The 23,517-nt window shown below is 43.2% G+C and overlaps 1 protein-coding gene across 17 annotated transcripts in view; it reads left to right on the plus strand.

The window, feature by feature from the left end:
• Positions 1 to 8,503: 8,503 nt before the first annotated feature.
• Positions 8,504 to 23,517, plus strand: part of R3HDM1 (R3H domain containing 1) — a 109,685-nt gene continuing 94,671 nt past the window's right edge. For 16 of the 17 annotated variants that reach the window (XM_065560505.1, XM_065560518.1, XM_065560506.1 and 13 more), the window contains exons 1-2: positions 8,504 to 8,641; positions 10,336 to 10,546. In XM_065560505.1, coding sequence (XP_065416577.1) covers positions 10,376 to 10,546 — 171 coding nt within the window. In that variant the 5' untranslated portion in view covers positions 8,504 to 8,641; positions 10,336 to 10,375. Of the gene's footprint in view, positions 8,642 to 10,335; positions 10,547 to 23,517 lie in introns of those variants that run through there. The other variant, XM_065560517.1, reaches the window with a different exon arrangement.

Here is a 23,517-nt window from a genome sequence, read left to right on the forward strand (position 1 = left end):
TGACCAGAGACACAGAACTCCCGTCTCCAGCCCCAAGCATATCCAGTATTGGAGGCAGTTCAAGGTCCAGAATAACTTCTGACTTGGCACCAAGCAGTCACCATAAGAACCCCACTCAGCCTCCAAATGCTATCAATGCATTTGGTATTGGTGACCAAGGATGGAAACATCTGAACTGAAGACATCAGTATAGAAGCCCCCAATGCACAAGCATTTTCCAGATCTTTCCATACCAATTCTGAAACCCCTGGTGCCTAGGAATTGCAGTCAGTGGGAGACATCTTCCCTTGGCAGAGGCTAAAATCTCTCCACTACTGACTGCACTTCCAGAGCAGAAGACCTCACCCCAAGCCTCTGCTGTAACCACTCAGTTTATAGTACAAAGAGTCTTAATGGTATTGGATCTACCCAAGCCTCCATTACTGCATTCTGTGAAGAAGTTGTTGGCCCCAGTGCCATTGCCTACACCATTACAGATTCACGACCTCCCCGGCCATCTAAGAGACCTGCTCTGCTAAAGCATATTACTTCTCTTTCTTGGCTTTGGAGAACCTGGGAGAGAACTGAGTTACCTGTCTTGGATCCCTATGAACCTGGCTCCTTGGAGAGGAGTTTCAGAGATTGTTCACATAGAATCAGGGATATGTGGTCAACTCATGCATTTATGGTGCCTACCTCCAAGAAAATAGACTGGCACTATCAAGCCTATTTCAAGGGCTCCTTGGTCATGATTTTCATTCAAGAGAGGCCTAAGCAATAGGGATCACCAATGCAACATATGCATTGTGGGGAGTTCCCTGGGTCACCTTCGGATTTAAGGCCTCTGAGTCCCTTTCCCCTTCCTCATGGCAAATCTTCACATAACTGTTCTGGAACTGAACCATTTAGTTGGCATGCATAGCTTTCTTCTCAGTACTTCATGGCACCACAGTACAGGTGCTCATGGACAACACCATGGTTGTTATCAGTAAGCAGGGAGGTGCTCACTCATTTTTTCCCAGGAGGCAGTCCAACTTTGGAACTGGTGCATTGGTCACCACGCAGTCCAGTGTAACGATGCTGCCTTTGGTGGGACACTTCCAAGAGTAGCAATTCAGAGCAAGTTGCTCAGAGCAGGGCAGTTACAGTCCAAGGCTGATGTTCCTTTGCACACCAAGGCAAACCAAATCAGCCAAACAGAGAAGACTTCAGTTTTACCCCACTGGCTATCCAGAAGTCATACAAGCAATTCCCTTAGACACTACAGTTTCCCAGTATCACCACCAGTGCCTCTCGTTATGGGGACAAATGGTTATGAAAACCAATACCCCAGAAAAAGAAAAAGGTTCTCCCGATCCCAAAGGACCAAGCCCCAGACCCAGATCAATATACAAGTTAGATCTTACCCACAAATCATTCTGTTGCCAATCCTTTAGAATCTAAAGGTTTATTCATAAAAGGAAAAAAATATAGAAGAGAGCTAGAATTGGTTAAATGGAATCAATTACATACAGTAATGGCAGAGTTCTTAGTTCAGGCTGGTAGCAGTGATGGAATAAACTGCAGACACAAATCAAGTACATCCACAGCTGGGGTGGGTCATTCAGTCCTTTGTTCAGAGCTTCAGTTTGTAGCAAAGTCCCTCCAGAGGCAAGAAGCAGAATTGAAGACAAGATGGAGGAGATACAGCAGCCTTTAATAGGTTTTCTCTTGTGGGTGGAAACTCCTTGGTTCTCCTGTGCAAGATCACAGCAAGATGGAGTTTGGAGTCACATGGGCAAGTCAAATGTCCATGCATGACTCAGTTCTTTACAGGCCAACACCATTGTTTACATGTTAGTTTGAACATTCCCAGGAAAGCTCAGATATGGATTGGCGTCTCCCAAAGTCCATTGTCAGATAAGTGTTTCTTGATTGGGCACTTACTGAGAATAGTCCCTTCTCAAGAAGCTGACCAAATGCTTCACTGAGGCTACTTAGAATCAAAACACATTAAGATACAAGTACATAGACAATATTCATAACTTCAACTACAAAAATGGTACACACATACAGCTAGCATAATCATAATCAGCAAATCATAACCTTTCCATAGACACCTTACACGACAACCTTTGTACAGTATTTGCTGCAAATATAGAACAGTGGTTGCAACAATGATCTATACGGTCACAGGTTATGTCAGTAACATCACACCTTCCTGGCCTGCAAAACACCTTCATTGACCATCTGAGTTGACAATATTTGGACAACCGTGAATGGTTATTCGAAAAGTCATCTTTCATAGGTGGGGGCTCCCAAGATTAGACCTGTTTGCTTCCAACCACAATAAGAAGTGCCTACTCCAGAAAGGGAACAAGTCCCTGCTCTCTGTTTGGATGCTTTTCTGATCCTAAGGTAATGAGGGCTCATATATGCCTACCCTCCAATTTCCTTGATACTGAGAGGTCTCAGGCAGTTTTGGTATTCTGACCTCATGAATCTGTCAACACTGCCCCGTATCAAACTTCTGATACCCCCATATGATTATGCAGTTGAAGGGATAAGTCCTACTTCCAGACCTAGCATCCTTCCATCGCATGGCCTGGAGGCTGGCTGACTGACAGATCCTGCCCCTTAGCAGTTCAAAGCATCCTAGCTTGTAGCAGAAAGGATTCCACCAAATTTACTTGTGCTGCTAGATGGAAGAGATTCTCTATCTCCTTTGGAAGAGCCACTGGCTGCTATCATGAACTATCTGCTTGCCTTAGAGCATTGGTTCCCAAACTTTTTCATGCTGCAACTCTCTTTGGGCTGCCCTCTGTTGTTGTGACCCAGAGAGGCTTGAGTGGTGAGGTGTCTTAACATTTTGAGTATCTAACATGGGTTGGATATTGCCCTGGTGGAATGGGAGGCCCAGGGATTGGGTCCTGCCCCAGGGGAGTGGGTCAGGTGTTGTCCTGCGGGGAAGATCCAGGGGCAGGAAATTGTGGAGCAAGCCTACCCTGCTCTCACTCTGCATTGGCATCTCCTGTGCCATATTGCTGGTTGGCTGTTGCTTGGCTTTCCGCTCTGGGCTTTTTGACCTGCCCCATGGTGCATGTGGTCATGTCAGTGCCGCTCAGGTTTGGGCTGGCCTCCCTGTAGCTCAGCACTACTTCTTGCTAGAGGGGTCCAGATCTGTTGCCTCCTTTGATAGAGCTGTCCTGCAGTCCCTGTTTCAGTAGACTCATTGTTCCCACCTCCAGGACACGAGTTACTTCTTTTGAGCCATGAGAAGTGGAATACACATGGACAATCACTTGAAGAAAGAGTGGTTTCTTTACCCTGCAGTAACTGCAAACAAAGCATCTTTAAAAACAACACTTACTGTTGGGTAAGTGAACATTCTTTCTCAATCCAATCAACAGTAGCGCAAGGAGTTTGTGCACATATACTTTGCATCCATGAAAGTGTCCAGACCGAACCACCTTCGCCCCTTAGTCGAATTAGCAAATTCTTGATTGGCTGAACAGCTCCAGATAATAACCTAACTAGCTTATGCTTACTGCCTTCACCCAGACTCAGACCCAGACCCAAGTATATCAAATTATGATGCGTTTTTGTCGTCCTTCACTGGAAAGATCAATGAATTCAAGACTTTCTGGCTGGAAATTGGACAGCGATGATTGTTCACATTCCTTGATGGATTTTGGCCTGATCATTCACGGGCCATGAAATCCCTGAGAGGTTCCTAGGCCATAACTGGTGCCTGCTCTTCTTCTTGGGTGATGAAAGCCAATGAAGATCTTCTAGGCCCCAGTGGCCAAGAACATCAGTGCTTTGTGCAAAGAGAAAAATCTGACTCCTGAAAGATGCAATAGTCCAATGGGTTTTTAAGAAACCATTCCTTGATGTCAACAATACTGCCACCTATCACCCAAAATCCAACCATTTCTTTTCTGGATAAAGTTATTGAGGTGGTGGTGAACAAACTCTGGCAACAGATTTCTGCCAGTTATTTATAGGTGCTTCACTTCAATTTCATATTTTGGTACAAAAAAGTACTCTTCCTCAATAGCTCTTACATGTAAATATTGAGACAAAAGGTTTCCTTTTAACAAATCTCAGCTCTTCTGTGAACAATGGTGCTATTCCAACCTGCAGCCTTTTAAAGTTCAAGTGGGAGCTTAAATTCTGTAGAAAGATATACATGTGCTGGAGAGACTAGAGTGCAAAAGCCCACATTAGAAAGTGGGGATTTTTACAAATATACTGAATTATCTGGTGGTGGTTTTCTCCCTGATGTGAGGTGTAGATAAAATAGTGCTGCTTACTAGTACCATTCATAAGTACGTATGGGCCTAAAACTAACCAGAATCCTCATCCTGGGACTCTAATTTCTCAAACAACAGAGAAGGAAAACTTGCATATCACTCCAAAAAGAGGTTGGAGGCTCTGATCTATCAAGACTTTATGGTAAACTAAGCCATTTCTGTCCAGCTGGATTTGTTAAAATTATCTCTAGATGTTTTAGGCAATAAGACACACAATAGTTAGATTTGTTAGTCTCTAAGGTGCCACAAGTACTCCTGTTCTTCTTTTTACAATAGTTACAAACACCAGAGTTATGAACTGACCAGTCAACCATACACCTCACTTGGAACCGGAATCAGGCAGCAGCATCAGAGACCAAAAAAAAAGCAAATACCATACAGTACTGTGTTGAATATAAACTACTAAAATAATAAAGGGAAAGTTTAAAAATTTGATATTGAGATGGTTAAAAGCGGCATTTTTCTTCTACATAGTAAAGTTTTAAAGCTGTATTAAGTCAATGTTGAGCTGTAAACTTTTGAACGTTTGTTCAGAGTTATGAACAACTTCCATTCCCGAGGTGCTCATAACTCTGAGGTTCTTTGAAATTTATATTAATATTTTATTAAACTGTAGTTATCAAATAAAAATAGCTTCTAATATTAATGCAGCGTATAGTGATTTAACCTATCCTGGGTTATGTTGAACTTTTGAAAATAATATGTTCGTGGTAGTAGTAGTAGTAGAGGTAAAAAGAGCAAAATTCATCCTGGATGTAAATCTTTTTAAATCACTGGGGTACAGCATGGATAAATTTGCATAAAACCTTCCGGTTGATAAATGTAAAATTTACAGGTTTATACCTTTTCTTTGCATCTATATGCCCATGACTAAAGGATTTCTTTAAGAAATCCTCTAAGCTGACTGTATTAATTTTAATTTACACATGTTCTTAAAGTTATAGTTTATTGTAGGGCCCAGACTAAAGCTCTCTCATCTCAATTGCTAGACTCATTCTTGCCTCAAAAAATCTGAAATACGCGCACATCTGTAGAGTCCATGTCCACAAAGCTCTTTCTACATGCCAACATTTTCGAAGAGGAAGGAGATGAATCTGCATAATGCTGGGATATTGTATTAACTTCTAACTGCATTGGGCAGTTGGCATATTCTTTCAAATGAAGCAGTATTGGTGAGATCAAACAATCATGTTGAAGTATTTTATATACGCAAGCTGGATGATGGTTCAAAGAAACTTGGAACACATGGCCTGCTAATATTGAGCTAAACAGAACTGGCTGCATCCTTTGTGGGGTTAATTTCAGAACAATTGCAGAATAACCCACATATTGGGAGCAATGGGGAAGTAAATTAAAAGAGGGAGAACAAAAAAATGTTAGTGTCCTAGACACTGACTCATAATGCATGGATTTGTCCTTGATCTCCAAATCAGCAGGCAACAGCTATCTTAGTCAGGGTGCAGAAGAGTTTTGGTGACCTCTGCTGGACTACTCATGCTACAGCTCTAGTTTCTTCTCTGCTGTTCCACATGGGATAATGACAGTAGCTTCTACTCTTATACTGATCCTCCCGTTTCTGAGGGCTTGTCCACACTGGCACTTTACAGCAATGCAACTTTCTTGCTCCGGGGTGTGAAAAAACACCCCCCTGAGCGCTGGAAGTTTCAGTGCTGTAAAGTGCCAGTGTAGAGAGTGCACCAGCAGTGGGAGCCGCGCTTCCAGTGCTGGTAGCTATTCCCCTCGTGGAGGTGGGTTGGTTTGTTTTTTTTAGAGCGCTGGGAGAGCTCTCTCCTAGTGCTATGTGGTGACTACACAAGCCACGTTAAAGTGCTCCCGTGGCAGTGCTTTAACATTGCCAGTGAAGACGTGCCCTTAGAAAAGCTGCTCAGAAGAGGGTCCAAGCATCCCAAATCCTGGGTCCCTGGCTTCCTATCAGAGTAGTAGCTATCTATTCTGCCTGCCTTAGGATCCCTCCATAGGCTAAAAATACAGCCAGCTTTGCTTCAAAAGTGCTAGTGTGCATCTTGACAAGGATTTTCAATCAGGCTGTGTTAACTTGATTGATCCATTACTATTGGAAAAATACACCCTTTGACTATCAAAACAGGGCCATAGTCTTACCCTCCTAAGCTGGCAGTGCTCTCCTTTTTAGTTTCTATCTATGAAGGACTGAATCCTAAAAGTTGTTTTTTTGCAGCCATCAAGTCTGTCCATAGGTTGGGTGAAATGCTTCTCTGTTCATACTCATTGTGTCTTTCATTAGTACAAGGAGTGTCTAAGGAATTTCCTCTCTAAGCCAGTCCTTTTCCCTTTCCCTTCACATTAAGAAGAAATGTACCTACTAGTCCTCAAGAACCCTAATAAAAGATTCTCACATTTTTTAAATGTATTTTTTGTCTGGAATGAATGACAGAGAACTTAAAATGGCTCTTTTGGCAAGTCCTAAACAGATAAATCCTCAAAAGTCCTTTATGTGAGAGGCTTTGTCTTTACTCAGAAAACAGATGTAGTTTTAACACACCCAAAGTAGTTGAGGTGGACCTATGAACAACCCATAGGCATTGGATCATCTCTGCCCCTTTCCTCTCTCCCGTCCCACTCCAAAAAAAAAAAAAAAAAAAGGCGGGGGGTATGTTCTTACAAGCACTGGGAAGGATGACTGAGGATTTTCCTGGACAGACACATTTATGAAAGGGAAGATTAAGCTACGGAAAACTAAGGCCACTTTACTTCTGAATGACAGAACTGGCTGTACATAGCACCTCAGGCTGCATATCTCATCAAATTTCATAAACTAAGTGTGATCAGATTTGGTCATGCCTGCAATGTAATCCGTGGTTCTGCAGCTTGTTGTGCTGTTGATTTCAGTTCATTGTGCTCCTCCCTCTGAGGAAATGCTTCATTTGTAACATTAAGGGGCATTGTGCTGTCTTTTTAGATGATATGTAAAACCAAGTTCCTGACCACTGGTGATAAATAAAGATCTTTTTGCAAGAGAGAGGATGTTAATTCCAGTGCCTTGGAGATTTATTTCTATGTCCACAGTTTCTATCGGTATAGTGTTTTTCATTTCTTGTACCAAACTACCATGATGTGTTGCTATGTATTGTTTAAGAGCTGTTGCCTTCTAGCCCAAGTTTTGGCTGCACTTGTAATGGGTAAAAAGAGTCCAATATATGTAAATGTATATGATAAGCATAAGAAGGTACACCTCTACCTCGATATAATGCTGTCCTCGGGAGCCAAAAAATCTTACTGTGTTATAGGTGAAACCGTGTTATATCGAACTTGCTTTGATCCACCGGAGTGCGCAGCCCCGCCCCCCCACTGTTCCCATAGTTTGGACAAAGTGTTTTTTGTTGAATGTAAAGTTATGGGTGAGGATGAAATGGATGAGTTTGATGTGTTTGTGGTAGATATTTGGGTGGTGTCCATTGTCTTGTAGATATTTGAGGCAGGCAGCGGTGCCATCTTTGTGAGGGACATTGATGTGTAGGGAGATGACGTCCGTGGAGACAAAGATGGCATTCTGTGGGAGGAAGTGAGTTGTGTCCTGGAGGAAACAGGCCCTTTGTGGGTTGAGTGGTTATAGGATGGCTTCTGAGAATCCTGATATTCCTTCAATAAAAGTGTTATGGCCAAATAGAACGTGTCTGCCTGCGTTAACTTGTTTGTGTATCTTGGGAAGTATGTAGAAGTTACTGGGGTTGGTCTGTGGGGGATGATGATGTGGCCTTGTAATATGAATTGCATATGGTGCTTTTACAGGATTAATCCTGCCAAGAGTTGTATGAGTTTCAATTGCCAATAACTATTCTCTTCCTCCCACCCCCCCCAAGTTTTATATTTAAAACAGTTCTTTATTACAGCCCAATTCCAGAAAATAACTGTGGCATAGGGACGTTACTTTTGTCATGGTGTAACTAGACATACTGATATGTTTATTATAACGACTTATTAATTTATACTTTGGGAATTCCTTACAAATTGGTGAAAAACAGTACAGCGTCTTCCAGTTTAAATAAGTAGAACAAAAATGACAAACAAAATTGAATGGAAATGAAAAATGCTGACTTTGGTTGGTTTTTAGTTTTACAAGAAATATTCCAGATTTTCATTAATGGAAGTTACCAATGGAACTGTTTTTATTTGTTTTAGGCATCTAAAAGGGATGGTATTCTTGATCGAAGACAGTATATTTCAGTCCAGGATTCTACACTGGTGACAAGGACATGGGACTCCTCCTGCCATATTCCAGATGGTTCATTACAACTGACATCTTGGTTGACAACTGTGAAAAGGAACATTGGATTACTTTATTTTATATTTGTAGGAGACCACAATTCCAAATCTGTAGGATACAGCAGGTAATAAGGAACAAATATTGTATCTGTGACTGGCATAAACTGTGTGTCGGTTTTTCTATTTTTAATTAAAATCCCTCAAATGTAAAAATAAAATCAATGTTTTAAATTTAAGTTCATTCTACCTAGGGTGATTGGGTTTTGTTTGTTTTTGTTTTGGGGTGGTGTGTTTGTGTGTGTGTGTGGTGTGGTTTTTTTTTGTTAAGTGTAGATTTATTGTTTTCATATCTTCCTGACAACTGGCATTGCAAGAAGTGGAGACTTGGGCAGGATGGTGACTCCAAATATTTATTTGAGCTATGGAATGTTTATCCTGGTCTTGTACATCATAGAATATCAGGGTTGGAAGGGACCTCAGGAGGTCATCTAGTCCAACCCCCTGCTCAAAGCAGGACCAAACCCCAGATAGATTTTTGTCCCAGATCCCTAAATGGCCCCCTCAAGGATTGAACTCTCAATCCTAGGTTTAACAGGCCAATGCTCAAACCACTGAGTTATCCCTCAGTACACATCTAGTGTACTGTTTCTCCACTATTGTAATCGTCAATACTCTCTCTCTTTCTGGTACTTAAGAAATTTGAAGTGACCAGTTTCATTACCTTTGACATGTAAGGTCATATCTACAATTGTTCATGTCGACTGTAGTTGACTGGGAAGCAGACAATATGGAAGTTTTCATTCAGTTTGTGAATCTTGTACAGTAGTTCATTGTGTTGGCTTACTGATCCAGACCAGTTCCCTATAGTTTTTCAAATCAACTTTCTTCCCTTGAATTAGATGAACTTCAATTTCTTATATTGGAACTGAAACCCAGTGTTGTATTTGAAAACACCAGTGTATAAGATATGGAGGAAGGAGGTAGTCGAGGGTCTACCACAGGGGTGGGCAAACTTTTTTTGGCCTGAGGGCCACATTGGGGTTGCAAAACTGTATGGAGGGCCAGGTAGGAAAGGCTGTGCCTCCCCAAACAGCCTGGCCCCCGCCCCCTATCTGACCCCTAGCACTTTCTGCTCCCTGACTGCCCCCCTCAGAACCTCCGACCCATCCAACCCCCCCACCCGCTCCTTGTCCCTTAACCGCCCCCGGGACCCCACCCCCTATCCAACCCCCTTGCTCCCAGTCCCTTGACTGCTCTGACCCCTATCGCCTGGGATTCCCATGCTTATCCAAACCCTGCCCCCCATCCCCTGACTACTCCCCGGGACCCCCCGCCCCTTATCCAACCCTCTGGCCCCGGCCCCCTTACCATGCCGCTCAGAACAGCATGTCTGGTGGCCAGAGCCAGGCATGCTGCAGCTCTGCACGGCAGGAGCGTGAGAGGGGCCGGGGGCTAGCCTCCCCAGCCAGGAGCTCAGGGGCCAGGCAGGACGGTCCCGCAGGCCGGATGTGTGCCGTAGTTTGCCCATGTCTGGTCTACCATGACCTTCTTGAATAAATTTTTAGTTCATGCCTTTTTTTCCTCTTGTAAGATGCACCTGTAGCATAAGCATCTGGATTAAGGCACTAGAACTAAGATGAATGCTCATTCATGATGACCTAAGACATGAGAAAAAGAAAATTGGTGGGGAAAATGTCCTTTTGGTGGCAAAGTCTATTGAAAATACTGTGTGTGTGGGTGTGTGTGAATCTTTTTGAATTAGTATAAAATTTCAGCTGTATAAAGTAAATATACATACTTTTTCTTTCTCCTCTTAAAGGTTCCTTATTTCCTGTAGAATTTTAAAGTAACCACCTCTAATGAGGATGTCTGATACTGTTACTCTAAAGGATGAAACTGATACAATGAATGGTTCAGAGGCTGAATTTAAAGACGCAACCCCAGTTGAAAACCTTATAAAATCAAGAAGCCATGAGCAGATTGAAGTAGAAAAGGATGAAAGTTGTACTGATAACAAAAATGATATGCCGGTAAGAAGTCTTTCTCTTCTTCTTTTTCATCAGTATATTATGGTAAACACAGTTCTTTCTCTTGCTCTGCCACTATGTCTTGTGATTACTTATTACATATTTCCTAGTCAAGGGCCAAGCAAACTTCATCAGTTTTGGTGAATCTGGAGGATTATATCTCCTCTATCCCCCCCCACACCTTCCTATTTCTATCAATACGCATACTTAATAGTTGGTTATTTTTTTAATAGGTTGGTGGCAAACTGCGAGTTTCTCACTTGCGGAAAAACACTCTAGGCTTTTATCTGTAGTAGTATTTCCTTTGGGTTCATTTGAACTTCTTGCAGGATGTTGAGTTTTCCATGTTGTAGAGGGACAGGGCAACAACTTTATTTTGTTTTTTATTTCCCCATTGTCAGTCTCAACATTACTAAATTGAGCATTTATTTTGTAGTGAAGTTACCATTGATGTTTATTTTTGTTTGTTTTTGTTTTAAGCTGTTTCCCAGATATTTTGATTCACAGTTGTAGTGATAAGAGTTGTGAATAGGTCCTGGCATTCAGTTTTATTTAGGCTGAGAAAATGCATGATTTTAAAAAGTCCATAATTTAACAAAACAAAAATCTCATGAAGATTATTCTGGGTGAAGGAAGCTCTGATGTCTGGTTCAACTGTGCATGATGCTCTCATACAGGCCCTGTACAAGTCTATGGTAATAATGTTGTGACACACACTTTAATTTGAGTTTAATATCAATTTAGCTTCATCAAGACTGAATCTAGGGTTGGGGCATGGGGGTAGCTAGAAAAAATAACATTTTAAAAAAACAAATAAACTGAGTACCCTTCATCTCCCTTGTAGAACATGAGTAATATAAGCCACTACTAGTAAATTGGGCCAATGCTAGCCAAACAAATTGCTACCTGCTATCATTGCTATGCCAGTTTGCCTAATCAGATATTCAATGGAGATCTGAGAAAAATAAATCTCTTTTAAAAATAAACAAACACACAGACAGTAGAGTGAATGACAAATATTCCTTTCTTACCACAGTGTATTATTAGTCTTGAGAAGTGGTGTTTTAAATTCAAATGATAGGTAAAATATCTCAAAACAAGCTGCTCTGCATGTTTAGGTCCTAGTCTAGACAAACGAAAAGCCACATGTCCCTTCCTGTGCCAATGACAATCTATTTGTATTTCTGTAGTCCCTAGAAGCCTCATCATGGACTGAGGCTGTTTACACTTCCACTTTCAGCACTAACACTTTTTTGTCGTTCAGGGGTGGGAGGAAAAAACCCTGAGCAACAAAAGTTTTAGCGCTGAAAAGCACCAGTATAGACAGCACTTTATTGCCGGGAACAATGCTCCCGGCAATAAAGCTACCACCGTTCGTTAGGGGTGGGTTTTTTAATCGCCGGGAGAGCTCTCCCCCAGGGATAAAGGATGTCTATATGGCCCAAGTCATAGTGCTGCCACGGCCACACTATAACATGGGTAGTGTAGACATACCCTTAGGCTGGAGACTTAGTAACTGTCATACTAGGTAGTATACAAATACACAACAAGAAGTCCCTGCCCCATACAACGTTACACCCTTGCTAGTTAATGTTTAATATTGATATTAAGTGTAGTGTCCACAGGTGACCATCGTGATCAGGATTTTGTGGTGCTAGGTACTGTATAGTTGTATTCAAAGAAATGGTCACTGTCCTGAAGAGCTTACATTCTAAAATGGTAGGTGGTGAGAGGCGCTATATATTTTACTATACATTCAAGTGCAGATGAAGACTAACTAGAGAAATTACTAGGTGAGAGAGTCCACTGAGACATGCTCTGAGTTTTGCAAAGTAGTTTTTAGTCAAATGTTGATTAGAAATAGGTTCACTTTAGTTCTCTTGTTTTGTTTGTTTAGAGCTTCAGAGCTTTTTCTAGATAACATCTCTAAAAGAATTTCTCTCCTAAATTAGGTTCATTGCCCGCTCCAGCTTGACAAAATTAAATCCCTTTGCTAAGTTTCCAAATCTGAAAAGCTCTGGAAGGTGTGGCTTTCATGTCCATCAGTTACTTGGCACTACTGCTCCTGTGCTGGACCTAGGGTGACCAGACAGCAAGTATGAAAAATCGGGACAGGGGGTGGGGGGTAATAGGAGCCTATATAAGTAAAAGACCCAAAAATCGGGACTGTCCCTATAAAATCAGGACATCTGGTCACCCTAGCTGGACCACACAGAATGCAACCCTTCCTGAGGAATATGCCACTGCTGGGGAGAGTCAGTCCTCTCACAGCATCACACTTGCTCCCTTGAAAACTTCCTCCCCAACTCCTATCAACCACCCATTATTAGTACTCGGACCAGGTGATGCTCTGGGGACCAAATAAAAATAGCTATTCAAGATAAAATAGGTAAACTAGCCAGAATATTATTGTATGAAGAATACTGATTACTTTAATGCACTCTCTTCACTTGCTTTTCTTTGCTCCCTTCCTTCCCTAATGTAGTGAAATTGACGCTTCCCAATTCTGGAAGCCAGTGATAACATTTTGAAACTAAATATCCATGACAGTAGGAATCCCAGTACCAGAATACTTGAGTTGCAGTATGCTGAGTAATTTATTTGCACTTGTAAACATCACTCTAAGCACAATTTGAATAAGAAAAGTGCCTAATAAGTCTCAAGAGTGCCTGAATTATGTTGCCTGTCTCCTTAAGTAGTGTATGAATAAATTAATCAAATGTAGTGAAAATCACTGGAGAAGACAGTTTGGATCCATTGCTACATTGTTTGTTTGTTTTTTGTTTTTTACTGTGGGTAATTTGCTGCCCTTATCCCTTCATACCCTTTGCCTTCAACTGCTCCTGCAGCTCTCCCAATGCTTTCAGGCTGCTTGGATGCAGCTGTGCTGCTGTAAGCTCTCTAGTGTAGCCATGCTAAGCTGTCGACTTAATTAATCCACCCCTAATAATCAGCAGTAGCTATGTAGGTGGGAGAAGCTCTCCCGCCAACATAGCGCTGTCCATACCTGCGCTTAGGTCAGTGTAACTTACGTCGCTCAGGGGAGTGGCTTATTCACAACCTAAGCGACATAAATTATGTGGTAGTGTAGACATATCCTTTGTTCCTTCCATCATAATGGCCTCTTTGCCTAGAATGTGCGCCTTATCCTGGAGCAATAAGCAGTCTCAGTCCATTCAAATCCGTTCTTAAAATACTCTTCTCTGCCAGCCTACAAAATTAATCTGCCAGCAAAATCACATTACACTTGTATTTATTTATTTAAAAAAATAATTAAAATTAATTTATTCCATGGCTTTGTGATAAAGCCATTGTTTAGTTCATCTGTTTAGTTGAAGGGTAGGAATTATGTTCTCCGTTTTGTACAGCACATAGCAAATTGACTGCTCACAATATATAACCATTTACGTATGTTGCATAAGGGGCCTACCCATGATTGTAAGGATTTAGCTTAGTGAAGCCTTAAGTTTGTAATTTGGGAAGGACAGTCACCTTTTAAAGTTGTCCAATTTTTCTCTCATGACTCTCAAGTTATTTTTAAACAGGCTTCGAAATGTGAGGCACATATGTGAAAGAGCAGTCTTATAGAATCTATTAGGATATTGTGCTTGGGTATTCTAATTTCTTATTGGTCAGTGAGTGAACTAATAAGGACACGAGCCTATACAGTAAAAATATTTTATGCACAATTATTTTAGGAATTGTATAGTTTGTCAAAAGATGCTATTAACACATTTTATGAGTAGTATGAAAACTTGATTGTTTTGTGTTCTGTTATACTGTAGCAATCCTACAATATGCACCATGATAATAGTAGTAATTATTTTAATATTTATTAAAAATGTGCGAGAGCATTCTGCTTCACAAGATTTTTGCTTGAATCACCTTGTAGTCTGATGTTTATTAGAACATACGGCATTTATTAACCATTCATGTTGACTTATAGATTTTTTTTTTTTTTTTTTACTGCATGAAAGCCTATTTTAATGTATCTTAAGATTTTTTTTATGTTGTACATGGGTTGCAATCATAAATATTCTGTCATCCATGCATTAAAAATAATTGTTAATTTGTGGATGTGATATTACCCTGTGAATGAATAATTACAGAAGTAACAAAGACCCATGCTGGCACTAGCAAACAAAAAATGGGAATGGAAAGCTCTAGCTGTCTGAGATTGGGGATGGGGATAGTCTCACTGGGAAACTGGTGAGAGAGGTAGTGGAAAGGAAACAGTGCAAGTAGTGGAGGGAGAGCTTGTGCAAGGTATGGAGCTAGGACACTTATGCATTCATTATATAAAATAAAGACAAATTTTGTGTTAAAGATTTATAATTCCATTTTGGGGTTTCAATGACTATGTAGATTTCTCAGTTTCTTGATAGAATTAGATGAAATTTTAGAAATGGAATTTAAACAAATCCTCTTTCTGTACCTGTACTTCATTCCTCCTCTCCAACACAAATTCCACAACCTCCATAAATACCCCTTGGTTTCTCCTTCCCTCATTTCCTACCGTGTGTGTGTGTGTGTGTAAGAGGGGCGGAGGGGAAAGCCTTTTCTTCGAGACTGATCTCAGGGCTCCATCTTCCATGCTGTTAAATGCATCTCCATGTATCTTCAAAAAAAATCCTGAAATCACAGCCATTTTCACTATCTGTGATTGAATAAATGAGACAGAAATGCCACCTATGCATTCTTACCACCTGGTCAGTGCTCCTCAGTGTTGTGTGGTGTAACTTGCGTGTCCAATTTTTGCTTTCTCTCCCCATCCATCCCATGACGACATTCATGTAACACAGTGCTGAGTGTGTTGGAAATGTCTGTGAATAAAATGCCTAAAAATATCATGTGAATGTAACGTGAACTGCATGTCACTTGTGTTGTTGATGTGTCTTAGCCTGTGTCTGCACTAGGAATGCCTTACTGGTTTAGGAACCTAGTATATGCTGCCAGTGAAGTGCTTGTGCTGGTATACTAAAACCATTCCCCACAAGTGAAATAAACTATATCAGGAAAAGCTGACCGCTTTGCCAGTATAGCTGTCTCTACACTTCGGACTTGTGCTGGCACAGCTAGATCAGCCCGAGAGAACACTTCTTCATATCTCTGACTGACACAGCAATGCCTGCTGAAGTCTGTAGAGGGGACCTGTCCTTAGTCACAATGTCTTGTGGTTTGGTTATGGAGAATTCACATGTATTTGTAGTCATATAAGAGAATCCCATCTATAGTTATCTAAACTGATCTCTTCACCTTTTTATTATTTGTTCTGTTTGTCAGCATGGTATCTGTGCTGCTATTTTCTGTATCTACAATCCGAGAATTATCCTATACATTCTTATTGCCTCCCCAGCACAGTAATATGTATTTAGTTAAATCTTGCATAAGCAGAGAGAAACAGACTGCAACTCTCTCAAGATGAGTTATTGTTTGGTGACCAATATATTTGTATTTGTGCATTTGGATATCAAAATCTTGCTGTTTCCACCTGAAACTTAAGGCAGTTGTTACTTTCCATGCATAGTTGTATTTCACCGTGTCTTGAGACTTGCTTCACTTTTTAAAATGATGCTTGATGCTTTAAAATATCAGAGGGGTAGCCGTGTTAGTCTGGATCTGTAAAAGCAGCAGAGTCCTGTGGTACCTTATAGACTAACAGACGTATTGGAGCATGAGCTTTTGTGGGTGAATACCCACTTCATCGCATGCATCCGACGAAGTGGGTATTCACCCACGAAAGCTGATGCTCCAGTACATCTGTTAGTCTATAAGGTGCCACAGGACTCTTTGCTGCTTTAAAATGATGAAGAAAGTGCTTTCCAACACTGCCTATTTAATTTAGTTGTACTTGGTTACTGTAACTCTGCTTAATGAAATATGGAATGCATTTATTGTACTGGGTTTTGTGGGTAACTTTCATGTTGGACTGTCATTCTTTTGGTGGTATTGGTGCCTTTTGAAAATGCAAGTTGGTGAACTCCTTATTTTATGGGGTGTGGTTTTGTGTTCCCAGGATTGATTTATAATTTCATATGCGTAACTGCTTTGGCTGAGGCTTTTAAACCCTGAATACATATGGGTAAATATGCAGATTTATTAAAAGCATATTGTCAGAAAGAGGTTGGAAAAGGTTTCTAGTTTTGTGTGAATTTGTTTGACTGCTTGACTCTGTTATAGGCTTGCAAGCTGGTCAATTGTCCGGTTATCTGACAATGGCCAAAAATTGTCAGTTATTCCAACAAGAATGCCCTGATGCAGGCAGCAGCCTACGTTTTTGATAGTATCATGGTGCTTACTTAAATGTCTTGATAACTCAGTTTACTAAATGCTAATACCACTTTGGGGGTGGGAGGGAGGAGGTGAACTAACTGAAAGTTGAGCATCTTAATTGGACTCTTGTAGAATAAACATTCTACACCTCTACCCCGCTATAACGCGACCCAATATAACATGGGTTCGCGTATAGCGCAGTAGCAGTGGGGCTCCAGCGGCGCTTTAAAGGGTCTGGGGCTCCGGCTGCTGCAGGGAGCCCGCACTCTTTAAATCACCGCTGGAGCCCTGCCACCATTACCCCAGGGGTGTGTGTTAGGGAAAGGTTCACCCCTCCCGACTCACCGGTAGTGGGAAGCAGAGCGACGGGTCCCAGCCAGCTCTACTCCGCCAGCTGCGGTGCCCGCTTCTCGCCGCCAGTGAGTGTGGGGAGGTTGGGGAAAGGACGCCCCCATGCTCGCCGGTGGCGGGAAGCGGAGCGACACGGCCCCAGCCAGCTCTACTCTACCAGCTCCCAGCCACGGGACTCTGCTTCCCACCACTGGTGAGTCTGGGGGAGGGGAACTTTCCCTACTCCTGTGCGCTTCCTCCTTCCCCTCCCCCCCCCCCCCCCCAACCCCGAGCGACACGGCTGGGGCTGGTGCTAGGGAAGCGGAGCGGGTTGGGGCCACGTTGCTCTGCTTCCCGCTGCTAGCATCCTTTCCGCAACCTCCCCACACTCACTGGCGGCGGGAAGCGGAGCACTGCGGCTGGGAGCTGGCGGAGTAGAGCTGGCTAGGGCCGGGCTGCTCCACTTCCCGCTGCTGCCGGTGAGTGCGGGGTTGCTGGGGGAAGAAGGGGAATGGGGGCGGGCTGAAGGCAGAGCAGGGGGGAGGGTAAGAGGTGGGGCGGAGGGAGTTGTCCGGGACCCCACATTCCCCTAGGGACGGCCCTACCCCTTGCAGTGGGCGCAGCCCTTGGGGGGGCGGGCGGCCAGGGGATAGGGCTGTTCGCAGGGCTGGTGCTGCTGCGTATGCAGCACGCAGCTGCCTCGGGCACCATGCAATTTGGGGCAATTTGGTGCCACAAATTTCATGGTGCCCTACACTGCTGCTTATGCCCAAGGACGGCCCTGAAAGTAATAGTATATCTTTTTTTACAGTGCAAATATTTGTAAGCAAAAATAATATAAAGTGAGCACTGTACACTTTGTATTCTGTGTTTTAATTGAAATCAATATATTTGAAAATGTAGAAAAACATCCAAAAAATCTAAACTGCCTAGACAAACATACAGAAATTTACTCAGAAGGGAATTGGGGGTTGAAGAGAAGGGTTCACAGTCATTACATCTCTCCACCACCATCCCCATATGGAAAAAAGATGAACAGTTGCTTGAAGAGTTGTCCTACTGCCTACTTAGCATAAGTGCATTTAGAAACTACTTTTTTTCCTTGTACAGTTGCTACTAGTTCATTTAATTTCACTTTTATTTTCTTTTGTAATTACTGTCTTGAATAAATTTACATTTAAATGCTAACCTAACATTGCATTAAAAGGTAATAATTTCATATTTTAGAGCTTCATTTCATTGTTTCACGTATTTGAGTTAAAATAACTCCGTTAAATAAACTGTCCTTTGTAATTAGTCACAAGTCTCTATCTACGACTAAGCCTATTGGACACTACAAAGTTTCAATCTTTTGTTAGTGTTCTAATAAACTAGTGATTTAAAATAACTGACCATTTTTGACATTATTTGACCGGTCAATTGAGCAATTATTTTAGGACTAGTCAAATGCTCAACCCTACTCTACTATATATGGGTATGATTATTACAATTTAATCAGTAGATGAATGGATAGGGCCTCTAGTTGCAGTGTGCTCTTTTAAATATCATTCTGTGTTATGCTGAAATACTATTTGTTCAACTTTGTACATGATTAATTTTCTAATGAATCAAAAGAGACTCTCTATAATACAGGAATTGAGCCTACACTTCAGTATTTTTCCATGTTCATCACTGTTACAAAAGCTGTACTAAGGGTATGTCTACACTACGAAATTAGGTAGATTTTATAGAAGTCGATTTTTTTACAATTCGATTTTATACAGTCTATTGCGTATGTCCACACTAAGTGCATTAAGTCGGCGGAGTGTGTCCTCACTACTGTGGCTAGCATCGACTTACAGAGCGGTGCACTGTGGGTAGCTATCCCACAGTTCCTGCAATCTCCGCTGCCCATTGGAATTCTGGGTTAAGCTCCCAATTCCTGAAGGGGCAAAAAATTTGTCTTGGGTGGTTTTGGGTACATGTTGTCAGGCCCCCTTTCCCTCCCTCCTTCCGGGAAAGCAACGGCAGACTATTGTTTTTGCGCCTTTTTTCCAGGGTCCCGTCCACCGGACCCGCTTAGCCCGCTGCCTGCCTGGATGATCGGAACCTCAGGCAGGTAGCGCACTGAGCAGGGCCGACGGACGGAACCCCAGACCAGCACTGGGGCTCCGTCCACTGGCTCCTGCCAGCTGGGGTCCTGCTCAGCTCTGCTCAGCTGGCAGACTTCGGTGAGGTCAATCAGGGGTGCCTGGACAGACATGGCTATCCTCCTCTTAGAGCACCGAATGGGAGTGACTACAGGTCATTCTCTTCTTTAAGTTTCGTCTCATGGAGATTCAGTCCTGCCTGGAATATCATGTGAGCTGGAGGCTTCTTCCTCAAGGTGTTCTCCCAGCCGGCATTACTGCGCGATCGCACCTACCCCAGCCTGCCCCTTACTCCCATGGCTCATGAAGCCTGGACAGTAGTAAGGAGCAGTTCAACTTGTGAAATGACAAATCCAGAACGAAGGATTGCACTCTATGGGCCACGTTAAGATTATTTCAGAGACCTAAATAGCATTTAGTCCCTATAAAAAGCTTCAGGAAATTTCTCCCCACCCCTAACAAAAATGTTAATTTATCAGAGCAGCTGAAAGGGTAAGGAATCAGGGACTATAACTAAGGGCTGGTCCACGCTAACCCCCAGTTCGAACTAAGCTACGCAACTTCAGCTACGTGAATAACATAGCTGAAGTCGAAGTATCTTAGTTCGAACTACAAGGTACTTACCGCGGGTCCACACGCGGCAGGCAGGCTCTCCCCTCGACTCCGCGTACTCCTCTCGCGGAGCAGGAGTACCGGTGTTGACGGCGAGCACTTCCGGGATCAATTTATCGCGTCTAGACAAGACGCGATAAGTCGATCCCAGAAGATCGATTGCTTACCGCCGAACCTGGAGGTAAGTATAGACGTACCCTTAGAGAGAGCCTCCATATTCTTTAGCTCATAATTGATATAATTCAAAGTAAAATTTCACAGTGCCGTCTGTTCTAAGACTAAAAATGCAGGAGGGGAGTCAGAAAAAGGAACAGTGACCTGTTTCTGCCCGGTTTTGAACCAGGGACGTTTTGCTTGTTAGGTGAAGTGATCACCACTACACTAAGGGGCTTTTGCATGTTAGGTGAACGTGATAACCACTACACTACGGGGCTTTTTTTTTTTTTTTTTTTTTTTTTTTTTTTTTTTGCAACAGACTTTGCTGAATGCACAGGAATGTTTTCTCTAGCTACAGAAGCTACCTAATGCAATGTCTAGATCTATGTCCTTCCTGCTCACAAAGCGGCCATGCCCCCGCCCAAGGCTGACACAGCGCGGAGTGCATGTGACACAGCGACCTGGCTTGGGCAGGATCGCTAGCGAGGCATGGTACTTTTGCCGTTAAGCAAACACAGCAATTCTTTCCTGGCCTCTGCCACTGAGTGCCTCCGTGCATTACGCTGTGTCCTATCAGTGCGGGAGGATCATAGAATCATAGAATATCAGAGTTGGAAGGGACCTCAAGAGGTCATCTAGTCCAACCCCCTGCTCAAAGCAGGACCAATTCCCAGCTAAATCATCCCAGCCAGGGCTTTGTCAATCCGGGCCTTTAAATCCTCCAAGGAAGGAGACTCCACCACCTCCCTAGGTAACGCATTCCAGTGTTTCACCACCCTCCTAGTGAAATAGTTTTTCCTGATATCCAACCTGGACCTCCCCCACTGCAACTTGAGACCATTGCTCCTTGTTCTGTCATCTGCCACGACTGAGAACAGCTGAGCTCCATCCTCTTTGGAACCCCCCCTCAGGTAGTTGAAGGCTGCTATCAAATCCCCCCCCTCATTCTTCTCTTCTGGAGACTAAACAATCCCAGTTCTGTCAGCCTCTCCTCATAAGTCATGTGCTCCAGACCCCTAATCATTTTTGTTGCCCTCCGCTGGACTCTTTCCAATTTTTCCACATCCTTCTTGCAGTGTGGGGCCCAAAACTGGACACAGTATTCCAGATGAGGCCTCACCAATGTCGAATAAAGGGGAACGATCACGTTCCTCGATCTGCTGGCAATGCCCCTACTTATACAGCCCAAAATGCCGTTAGCCTTCTTGGCAACAAGAGCACACTGTTGACTCATATCCAGCTTCTCGTCCACTGTGACCCCTAGGTCCTTTTCTGCAGAACTGCTACCTAGCCATTCGGTCCCTAGTCTGTAGCAGTGCATGGGATTCTTCCGTCCTAAGTGCAGGACTCTGCACTTGTCCTTGTTGAACCTCATCAGGTTTTTTTCGGCCCAATCCTCTAATTTGTCTAGCTCCCTCTGTATCCGATCCCTACCCTCTAGTGTATCTACCACGCCTACTAGTTTAGTGTCATCTGCAAACTTGCTGAGAGTGCAGTCCACACCATCCTCCAGATCATTAATAAAGATATTAAACAAAACCGGCCCCAGGACCGACCCTTGGGGCACTCCGCTTGAAACCGGCTGCCAACTAGACATGGAGCCATTGATCACTACCCGTTGAGCCCGACGATCTAGCCAGCTTTCTATCCACCTTACAGTCCATTCATCCAGCCCATACTTCTTTAACTTGGTGGCAAGAATACTGTGGGAGACCGTATCAAAAGCTTTGCTAAAGTCAAGGAATAACACATCCACTGCTTTCCCCTCATCCACAGAGCCAGTTATCTCCTCATAGAAGGCAATTAGGTTAGTCAGGCACGACTTGCCCTTGGTGAATCCATGCTGACTGTTCCTGATCACTTTCCTCTCCTCTAAATGTTTCATAATTGATTCCTTGAGGACCTGCTCCATGATTTTTTCCAGGGACTGAGGTGAGGCTGACTGGCCTGTAGTTCCGCCCGGATCCTCCTCCTTCCCTTTTTTAAAGATGGGCACTACATTAGCCTTTTTCCAGTCATCTGGGACCTCCCCCGATCGCCATGAGTTTTCAAAAATAATGGCTAATGACTCTGCAATCTCACCCGCCAACTCCTTTAGCACCCTCGGATGCAGCGCATCCGGCCCCATGGACTTGTGCACGTCCAGTTTTTCTAAATAGTCCCGAACCACTTCTTTCTCCACAGAGGGCTGGTCACCTTCTCCCCATGCTGTACTGCCCAGTGCAGCAATCTGGGAGCTGACCTTGTGCGTGAAGACAGAGGCAAAAAAATCATTGAGTACTTTAGCTTTTTCCACATCCTCGGTCACTAGGTTGCCTCCCTCATTCAGTAAGGGGCCCACACTTTCCTTGATTTTCTTCTTATTGCTAACATACCTGAAGAAACCCTTCTTGTTACTCTTAACATCTCTTGCTAACTGCAACTCCAAGTGTGATTTGGCCTTCCTGATTTCACTTCTGCACGCTTGAGCAATATTTTTATACTCCTCCCTGGTCATTTGTCCAATCTTCCACTTCTTGTAAGCTTCTTTTTTGCGTTTAAGATCAGCAAGGATTTCACTGTTTAGCCAAGCTGGTCGCCTGCCATATTTACTATTCTTTCTACACATCGGGATGGTTTGTTCCTGCAACCTCAATAAGGATTCTTTAAAATACAGCCAGCTCTCCTGGACCCCTTTGCCCTTCATGTTATTCTCCCAGGGGATCCTGCCCATCTGTTCCCTGAGGGAGTCAAAGTCTGCTTTTCTGAAGTCCAGGGTCCGTATTCTGCTGCTCTCCTTTCTTCCTTGTGTCAGGATCCTGAACTCGACCATCTCATGGTCACTGCCTCCCAGGTTCCCATCCACTTTTGCTTCCCCTACTAGTTCTTCCCTGTTTGTGAGTAGCAGGTCAAGAAAAGCTCTGCCCCTAGTTGGTTCCTCCAGCACTTGCACCAGGAAATTATCCCCTACACTATCCAAAAATTTCCTGGATTGCCTGTGTACCGCTGTATTGCTCTCCCAGCAGATATCAGGGTGATTAAAGTCTCCCATGAGAACCAGAGCCTGCGATCTAGCAACTTCTGCTAGTTGCCAGAAGAAAGCCTCATCCACCTCATCCCCCTGGTCTGGTGGTCTATAGCAGACTCCAACCACGACATCACCCTTGTTGCTCACACTTCTCAACTTTATCCAGAGACTCTCAGGTTTTTCTGCAGTTTCATACCTGAGCTCTGAGCAGTCATGCTCCTCTCTTACATACAACGCAACTCCCCCACCTTTTCTGCCCTGCCTGTCCTTCCTGAACAGTTTATATCCATCCATGACAGTACTCCAGTCATGTGAGTTATCCCACCAAGTCTCTGTTATTCCAATCACATCATAGTTCCCTGACTGTGCCAGGACTTCCAGTTCTCCCTGCTTGTTTCCCAGGCTTCTTGCATTTGTGTATAGGCACTTAAGATAACTCATCAATCGTCCCTCTTTCTCAGCATGAG

Source organism: Chrysemys picta, chromosome 11, assembly GCF_011386835.1.
Source record: "Chrysemys picta bellii isolate R12L10 chromosome 11, ASM1138683v2, whole genome shotgun sequence".
In the NCBI taxonomy this organism is placed as follows: domain Eukaryota; kingdom Metazoa; phylum Chordata; order Testudines; family Emydidae; genus Chrysemys; species Chrysemys picta.